The 9,300-nt window shown below is 41.7% G+C and overlaps 1 protein-coding gene across 2 annotated transcripts; it reads left to right on the top strand.

The window, feature by feature from the left end:
• Positions 1-759: 759 nt before the first annotated feature.
• slc49a3 (solute carrier family 49 member 3) lies at positions 760-9,258 on the top strand. 2 transcript variants are annotated; one of them, XM_088989366.1, is made up of 10 exons: positions 760-1,200; positions 3,032-3,190; positions 3,992-4,208; positions 4,281-4,357; positions 4,437-4,574; positions 4,644-4,760; positions 5,379-5,531; positions 5,603-5,760; positions 7,303-7,406; positions 8,255-9,258. In XM_088989366.1, the coding sequence occupies exons 1-10, from the start codon at positions 1,039-1,041 to the stop codon at positions 8,416-8,418; spliced, it is 1,449 nt and encodes a 482-aa protein (XP_088845492.1). In that variant the 5' UTR covers positions 760-1,038; the 3' UTR covers positions 8,419-9,258. The 2 variants fall into 2 exon arrangements, with proteins under 2 accessions (XP_088845492.1, XP_088845494.1); XM_088989368.1 differs by having other exon boundaries at positions 1,034-1,200; positions 4,453-4,574.
• Positions 9,259-9,300: the final 42 nt, after the last annotated feature.

The raw sequence follows: 9,300 nt of genomic DNA, 5'->3' as shown, positions 1-9,300 counted from the left end.
TTTGTCAGACTCAATATCGTCGAGTTGGCTCTTTTAATACAGTTCAAAGGTTATACTGTATATCAATTCAATTCCCATTCTCCTGTCTTTCTGGAGCGGCGGAAGTGTCTATCCGTTCCAGGGGAGTGGTTCTCAAACATTTTCACAAGTACCACTTCAAAAATACAGCAATTGTCTCAAAGTATCGCCATTGAAACCAACATTAAAATACAGAAGCAGGCTCAATCGTGGCCGATGTTTTATTTAGTACAGGTATAACAGTACAGGTGTAACAAAAATGATTTGTATCAGAAAAATCTTTTGATTTAACACATGTGGGTGCATCGAATCAAATCAAATCGTTCGCAAAATCGCAACCAAATCGCAAAAATCATGAATCAAAAATACAACACATACACCTTTCACAACAGGTGGAATTTTAACAAAGTACTTAACAAAATAACACCAATACAACAAAACACATAAAAAACGTCAACAATAAAGTTATAAGTTGGACCATTTTTAATTGGTCAAAATTTCGAAATTAGAGGAGAAAAGCAAACATCGGTCTGTTTTGGAATCCCTTTATCCTCATAAAGGTGCTTATCCCAGCGGCGTTTGGGCACTGGGTGAGGTACACCCTTTATCGGTTGGCGGCCAATTTTAAGGCACACTTTGACGAACAACTGTCTGCACTGACACTCAAGGACAATTTCGACTGTTTCGTTAACGTGCAATGCTTGTACAGAAGGGTGCGAGTTCTTTCGTGCTTGCTGATCCCAGCCCAGTTGCGCAACTTCTTGTGTAATAGAAGATCTCTGTTACAGTCAATCCATTGACAACAACAATCAATGTTTATTTCATGTCTCTTATCTTGTAGTCTTGTCTTCTTCGCATGATTTGAAATAGTTTGCTGTGTTGACAAAACAATAATTTTGGTTGCACTTTGTCCTTCACGCGAGACTTGATTTTTTTACCCACTTTAAAAGAAAGAAAGCACAGTTGATCAACAATGAGGCGCGTGTGTTAGCTTGTTCGGCGGCCGGTCGGGTGTCAACGATGGAAAGCGGCGAGGACGACAAGTTGCTTGGCTCTTCCTCGTCCTCGTCGCCGGCTTCTCTTCCGAACGACGAGTTGAAGAAGCTGCTTTGTTTCAAAGTGTACAAGAGGAGGTGGTTCGTCCTCCTTGTGCTATGCCTGCTCAACTGCTCAAATGCAACGGTGAGCCAAAACAACTACCGCACAGATTAGATTACACTCTCCAAAAGTCACGAAATGTGTTTGTAAAACGGGACACTTCATCAGGAATGTTACCGATTACTTGTTACGGTTGCGGTTCCACACCCCACTTGTGATAAAGTTTTGACGTAAACAATTAAGTTCTAGGATAGTTGCACACTTCTGTAAACTTGTAATAACAATTGGATTGATTTATTGGTTTATTACGATACGAATACCATTCTGACCGAGTGATTTACAATTTATCATTGTTTTCCATTCAATAACGTTCTACACATATTATGTATGGTAAGTCAATTTTAACTTCCAATGTTTTGGTCATGTGATTTACTCACGAGCCAGCCAACAACCAGTTCCTACGTGTTCTGTTCTGGAGGTCTGATAGACCGGTTTAAAAACGTAAGAAAAGTCACGTCCAGTAAATTTAAATTACACACAGTCCTAATGAGGGCTTACAGGTATGCAGTTTAGAAATATTAATGGCTTTGCCTCATCTTGACCTCCTAGAATCATGAGGTTCTCTCAAAGATTGTGGTTGACCATTGCAGTGACCTTTGATTTAGAAAAGCAGACTTTACCAACGCTTGCACTGGGCATTTGATCCCAAATCATGACTGTGGATATTTCATATGGGAGCAGGTGAGACGCTTCACAATGGCTCAAGCTTAATACGTTTTAAGACTCGCGCTGAATATTCAGGAAGTCTTGTTTTTGAGTTGGTGACGAGTCCGTACGTGACGTCACTAAAGGAACGCTCCACACCGAAAAAAAAGACACATTGTAGCAGTCCTTCCATTACGTCAATGTATTTTGCTGTACTTGTTTGGTCTGACAACCTCGTGTTGCACCCAAAAGCCGCCAGAAGAGGGCGTCCAAGCTCCATATAAGGAATTTATCAGCCTGTGGAAACGGAGGCGGCCACAGGAGGTCGCCATTTTGTGCCTCTTTTTTTGGGTGAGACAGTTCCCCCCAATGTTGCCTCAAAATGGCACTAAATAGATTATTTAATCGATTGCAACCATGTATGCTTTCCTAATCAGAACTATTTGAATCATATTCATAACTGGATGTGTAAGAAGAAAGCATATTCTCAGAATCTGAAGCCAATGTTTTGATTCTCCAGGAATGCAAGACGTCTTGGCGTGACGTTACGAACTGGGGGCGGGACTTTCTGAAAATGCCCAATTCGCAGCTCAATTTTTGGCAGATTTTGGACACTTTAAGTCATTTTTATTGATGTTTAGCATTTGAATGAAAATATCATACTGCGTGTTTTGGGTATTTTAGATGCTATAAAACGTTTTTCTGATGTCAGTTAAAAAATAAAAAAGTGACATCGGTTGTCCTGTAAATGTGACTTGACAGTTGTATCTCCAGATGCATCTGAGTTTTGTGGTTTTTAGAAGAAGTGACTCCCAAATCCATTCAGATCTCTCTGGACTTCTGCTAGATTATTGAATTTTCTCTGTTTGATAATCCACTACAGCCCAGGGTCATCTCATTTACTCTTGACAAATTTTGCCCTTCCAATGGACTTTCCATGGATATACTTGGACATGCTCTCTGAACAGTCTCCTCAACTATAAATTTCTGGAGCTGACGTATTCAATGAAGGCATGAGTAATGACCATCTGGCCAGTTGGCAAGTCAGCTGTCCTTCTTCGCATACTGAACCGAACTGAGACAATCTAACCAAATGGGAGCAATTGAAAGATAATGTTTCAATTCAGAAGTTCCTTGAGCAAACAATTCTATGATCAGTAAACGCTTTATAAACTTCATTGGTCATCTCTGGAATGGATTCATTTTCCAGTTATGGCTGACCTTTGCACCAGTGGCAGATCTGTCTGCGCAATACCTTCAAGTCCCCTTGGCGAACATCAACTGGTTGTCATTGGTCTACATGGTGGTGTCAATTCCACTCAGTTTGGCCACTACCTGGATGCTGGACACGGTTGGGCTACGCCTCACGGTAAGAAATTAATTGTTTGTTGGATGAAACGCCACAGGCTGTAATTTTAACAAATGAAACATAGGAATGATGGTTGCGTTCCCATTTTGATATAGTCATGGTCAACTTGGGTTTATACGCAATGTATGTGCTTTTGTAAACGTCAGCTCAAATACCATATTTTTTTCAGTATCCAATGAAAAGTACAGGATGTGAGATTGTCCTGAATGTTTTCCCAAAAAGGAAAGCTACGGTTAGCTAAAGATTCAAAATTGTCTGCGATGTTTTCAAAATGGCATAAAATCAACCCCTTTTCAATAAATGTCGTCTTTGATATGCCTGTGTTGTAAAACAAAGACAATTATTTCTTTGCTTCCTGGTTTTATTTATCTAGCTATTCAGCTATCTATCTACAGTGTATCTGGCTATCTAGCTATCTATCTAGCTATCTGGCTGGCTACCTACCTAGCACTTTATTTGCTATCTGTTAGCTATCTAGCTAGCCATCTATTAGCTATCTAGCTGGCTCGCTAGCTATCTAGATACTAGCTATCTAACTGGCTAGCTAGCTATCAGCTATATATTGGCGAGCTAGTTAGCTTTCCATCTATTTGAGTTATTCCAGGTTGAGGGAACTGTGGCTGTCGCTGCTCACCCACAGAAAAACTTATCCTGTGACTGTAAAGTGACATTGAGAGTTTTGAAAGGCGTTTATAAATGAAATGTATTATTATATTATTATTTTCGGCTAACATGATTTTATATAGATATATACATTTGTTGTAAGCATCCAGTTGGTCATCAGTATTTTTCGACACTCAGCTAATCCTGGGCTCATGGTTGAACATGTTTGGCGGCGTCATGCGCACCATGGGCGGTCCGCCGGGTTTGGCCCTTCACATCAACTATGCGGTGGTGATGCTGGGACAGACGCTGGCAGCAGTGGCGCAACCGCTCATCATCTTTACGCCCACCAAGATGGCAGCACTTTGGTTCCCGGACAACCAGCGGGCCATCGCCAACACACTGGCCTCCATGTGTAGGTTTTGCTATGTCTCTAGGTCAGGTTTTTTTGACGGCGTGTCTAACTCAACATTATTTGTCTCCACAGCCAACCCGCTGGGTATCCTGGTGGCCAATTTAGTATCGCCTGCCATGGTGCGCACGTCAGATCAACTCCCCAGATTGGTGTGTTACTCACAAACACATATAAATACACACACTGACACGCACACAAGCATTTATGGCTTTCCCTTGCAACTTCCAGTTGTTAACCTATGCAGTTCCCGCCTGCGTTGCCTGTTTCTTGACAACGGTGGGCATACGCAGCAGCACCCCACCCACACCGCCATCAGCCAGCGCTGAATTTTCCACCTCTGAACCCTTTGTGCAAGGTGTTAAACTGGTAGGTGTTTCATTTACCCACCATTGTGTGTTACGCCAAACTAAACTTCCGATGGTTTGTGTCACGCAGTTGCTGAAGAACAGAGCATATCTGGTGCTGCTGCTGTGCTTCGCTTCTGGCGTGGGCGTGTTCACATGCTTCTCAACGTTGCTGGAACAGGTCTTGTGTGTGCAGGGCTACACTAATGTAAGTCTTAGTTGATTCGTGAGCTGAAGTTGAAGTGGGAGGGGCAGGTGCAGACCATGCTGTTTTGAAAAGGAAAATGGTCTCCTGAGCGTTGTGCTTTGTTTAGTTTTCCTTATCTAATCTTACACAGTTGACTTGAATCTCATCACAAATATCTCAACTCTTATCCCCCATTTTCAAGTGACCGACGAGCAAGTTGTTGCTTTTTAAACACATTGGGGAAAAAAGTACATGATTACATATTGACACACTTTTAACCCTCATCTTATGTTGAAAAAATATCACATTGATTATGTTGTGGGTCCTTTTTACCCATATGTAAAAAATCCATATAAAACAGTCAACTAACAGGTGACATCAGCAGCTATCTAGCTTGCTATCTGGCTAGCTCGCTGTATGTGGTTTTGTCACAATCACAATGAAATGGGTATGTTTGAAAAAGTTAGAAGATTAAAAGCAGTTCATTTTTGTTCAAGTTTGCGATTATTTAACAAAAATTCTGGATGGGATTTTGTACGTATTGCAGACAATCTTCTGTACTATTTGAAAACAAAGTAGATATTTTCATATCGGGAACTTCATTTTGACTGGAGTCAAGTTATGGCACTCTCTCTGCAGGACTTTGCGGGCCTGTGCGGAGCTCTCTTTATTGTGTTTGGCATCGTGGGCGCTGCCCTGTTAGGGCTCTACGTGGACAAAACCAAACGGTTCACAGAGGCTATCAAGATCAACATGGGCATCTCTGCCTTGGCAGGCATCGCCTTCTCTGTGGTGAGCACGCCGCGGCCATCTTCCAACTTCATGCGGCCATGTCAACCATCTGAACACCAAATTGTCCTCAGGTGTGTTTGATGCAGCAGCAGAGCATCGCCGTGGCGGCGGTGTGCTCGCTATTTGGCTTCTTCGGGTTCTCCATTTACCCGGCGGTCATGGAGCTGTCCGTGGAGTGTTCCTATCCGGTGGGAGAGGCCACTTCGGCAGGACTCATCTTCATATCAGGGTACCAAATCAAGTCCTTGTGAGGTTTCTGTTCCAAACGTTTTGAAATCCTCTAAAAACGGTCGAAACCAACAGATAGGCCTTGCATAACACATTTACATTCTTTCTCGGATAAGCATGTTCCCAAAATTTGGAGAATTTCAGTATGTTAAGTCCCCCTACAAAACCAAACATCCTGTTTATTTATGGGATAGGTGAGCATTCAGTCTGGAGTCTGGGACACTAAATGGGGACAATTGTGTCAATTTGGGGGGGAAGAGTAAGATTAAGCCCTCACAAAGATGATTCTGTTGCCAGTAATATATAGTCAACAAGTTTTTATTAATTGTTATTAATCTGACAATTGTTTTTGCGATTCTGCTCCCGTTTTCATTATCACCATGGTTGTAATTCAAAATTTTCGCAAATTTCTGGTTGGGTTCAGCAACGGGTAGATTTTTTTTCTGGTCTAACATGTAATCACTATGAATTATGTGTGGCAAATGTTTTTGCACAATCATATACGGGTCAAACTTAAAAATGAAAATATCTCAAAAGACTGATCTGAATTTAAAATCCACATATACAGTGATACTTCAGTTTACCAACTTAAGTGCTTCCCAGAAAGTGTGTGTAAGGCGAAAAGTTCATCTGCCAAACATTTATTTTGCCATAAGAAACCATTAAAAAATGAGAATAAGCCGTTCCCAGGTCCCCATAAAACATAATTTTCTCCTAAATAAGCCTTAAAACTACACAAAATATACCTTATTTTATGTATAATAAATGTGCTATTGTATCGTAATTAAAGAAATAAACTGTACTGTATAAGAAAATCGTTTTATTTACCTTTGTGATGGCCGTGGACTTAGCGTAATGGTAGTGGGACAGCTAAGTCACACAAACACACACCTCATTCGTGTTTTTCGATGATCTTCTTCTGCTCGACCATGATTTTCTTTTGTGTGGCTTAACACTAGCCTGTGGTGGGGTCTTTTTCTGTCCCATAATAGCAAAAGTACCCCACTCGGTAACAAACCCCGTCTGCACTCATTGAAATGGAAGGGGGGCGAAAACTAGTCCGCCAGCCAAAACCTCGTTCGTGTTATTCGAGGATCTTCTTCTGCTTGACCATAATTTTCTTTTGTGTCCTTTTTGGCTTAACAGTAGCCTGTGGAGGGGTCTTTTTCGGTCCCATAATAGCAAAAGTACTCCACTCGATAACAAACCACATCTGCACTCAAAGGGGGTGTGAAAAACTAGTCCGCCAGCCACCATGGCACTCCGTGTGATTTGGTTCGTATGCCAAGATTATATTCTCCCAAATTTAATGTTCGTAAGGCGTTAAGTTCGTAAACTAAAGCGTTCATAAGTCGAGGTATCACTGTACGTGTAAATAAATATCCAATTCATAAAATTGGCTCTTGAAGATGTAATAGTAGATGTAATAAATCACCTGCAAGTCACTTGTGGATTTTTGATTACCCTTTCAAAAGAAATACAATGTTTTTGGGTGCTCTCATATTCATTCACTGCCTGACAATTCTTGACTTCTTCTTTGTAGACAAATCCTGTCCATCATCTACATCGTTGTCCTGCAGTCTTTGGCCACGCCTGTTGCAGAGTCACCACGCTCAACCTGTGGGCTCGCACCTCAAAGCTGGAAGGGTAATGCATCATTGAGTGTGTGTGTGTAAAGGTGGTGGACGCCATTGGTGACATGCCATTGGTTTTCTTCCAGTGTTCGGGTTTCTTTCTACATAAAAAAAAAACCTTTTAGGTTGATTTCCATTCATCCATCCATTTTCCGTACCGCTTATTCCTCATTAGGGTCGCAGGGGGTGCTGGAGCCTATCTCAGCTGTCTTTGGGCACGAGGCGGGGGACACCCTGAATTGGTTGCCAGCCAATCGCACGGCACACAAAGACGTACAACAGTCACTCTCACACTCACACCTAGGGACAATTTGGAGTGGTCAATCTGCCTGCCATGCATGTTTTTGGAGTGTGGGAAGAAACCGGAGGACCCGGAGAAAACCCACGCGGGTCCGGGGAGAACATGCAAACTCCACACAGGGAGTTCGGACCGGGACGCAAACCGGTGACCTCTGCACTGTGAAGCCGGTGTGCGAACCACTCGACTACCGGGTCGCTAGGTTGATTTCATGCTCTCTAAATTGACCCTTTCTATATTCATTTATTTTCTACGTCGCTTATTCTCCTGAGGCTTGGAGGTGTGCTTGGGCCAACCCCAGCATGACTTTAGGCAGCCAATCGTAGGACACACAGAGACAAACATTCAAGCTCACAACCACATGACGGACAATTTAGACTGTTCCATCAACCTGCCATGCATGTTATGGAATGTGTGAGGAAACGGGTCTACCCGCAGAAAAACCTACACAATGACAGCAAGACCAGCAGACCACAAGAAATGTTTTCAATGCTTTGGAGGAAAGTTACAGTAATTTAAATCTAAATAAAGCGGAGGCTTTTTTGTATTGTTTCATTCATCAGTGTCCATGATGGTGCTAGCAGTGCTGACGACCTTCTTCACCTGCGTCTTCATCATTGCCTTCCGCACCCGGTACAGGCGCCTGGAGGCTGAAGAGGACGCGACTAATGGGCATAAACGAGACAACCGATGCACCGATCCCACTCATGCCAGTGTGGACACGTGATCCATAAAATACATATACAGTATTTTAGTAGGTTGTAGTAACCAGTTACTTTTCATGTCGACTTATTGATAACATGTAAGGCATACACAGATCAATGCCAGCTTTATGGAAATGAGGATTGCTGACTGTATTGTAACGACCAAGAAAAGTGAAATCAGCAATTTGCACTTTAAAGGTTTTAGCTACAGAAATTATATTTTAACACAGTATTGAAAGCTGATCTTGTTTGAAATCAGGCATTGAACACTGTAAAAAAGGACCAATTTTGTAATCTTGTTAAATGTTAAACAAATACAATTTTTGGAATATATATTTGTGTTTGTGCTCATGCAATCAATGATATATTATTTTTTTTCGGGCACACTTTACCCATAGTGATGGTGTGTGACCTGCAACACTGGTCAGCAGTCTGCAATTGTGGCTTGTAATCGGAGCTGTTGTCCAATATTTCATTATTGTCCTCATTCAGAGTTGTTTCATCTCCAATTCACAGCCAAAAAAGGGAATCTGTAGTGTTTTAAGATGGTACACGCACGTTACGATTGGTAACATGCTGCAAATGTGCATCTCTGCGTCAGGGCTCAACTAAAGTAGGCAGTGATTTGTTTTAAACAAACTCAAAAACCTTTGTGGCAACTTTTTTCTGTTTGGTTCAATTTAGGGGCAGTTGAGAGTATTGTTCATCAAAGCATGCGTGTCTAAGTGTGTGCATATGAGTGCATGTGTGGTAACGGGTTGATCGCAGCAGTATTTCCAACTTTTTTTTAGACTTTTTTTTTTAAGGAAGTCAAGCATAATCTATACGTGAAGTGTAAAAACATTGCAATGATATAGCAAAATAATAATAATGACCACAATCATACATATGTAGTACACTCACCA

The sequence above is a fragment of the Hippocampus bargibanti genome, linkage group LG02 (assembly GCF_051943395.1).
Source record: "Hippocampus bargibanti isolate YZ-2025 linkage group LG02, ASM5194339v1, whole genome shotgun sequence".
NCBI classification, from domain to species: domain Eukaryota; kingdom Metazoa; phylum Chordata; class Actinopteri; order Syngnathiformes; family Syngnathidae; genus Hippocampus; species Hippocampus bargibanti.
The sequence above is the reverse complement of the archived record's forward strand: the minus strand, read 5'-3'. Positions and strand labels throughout refer to the sequence as shown.

What these genes read in the sequence shown, in the direction of transcription:
- slc49a3 (XM_088989366.1), top strand. Translation starts at nt 1,039, where the DNA reads ATGGAAAGCGGCGAGGACGACAAGTTGCTTGGCTCTTCCTCGTCCTCG. An exon ending in CAGATCAACTCCCCAGATTG is followed by an intron (nt 4,358 to 4,436) that starts GTGTGTTACTCA and finishes TGCAACTTCCAG; the next exon opens with TTGTTAACCTATGCAGTTCC. An exon ending in GGACTCATCTTCATATCAGG is followed by an intron (nt 5,761 to 7,302) that starts GTACCAAATCAA and finishes TCTTCTTTGTAG; the next exon opens with ACAAATCCTGTCCATCATCT.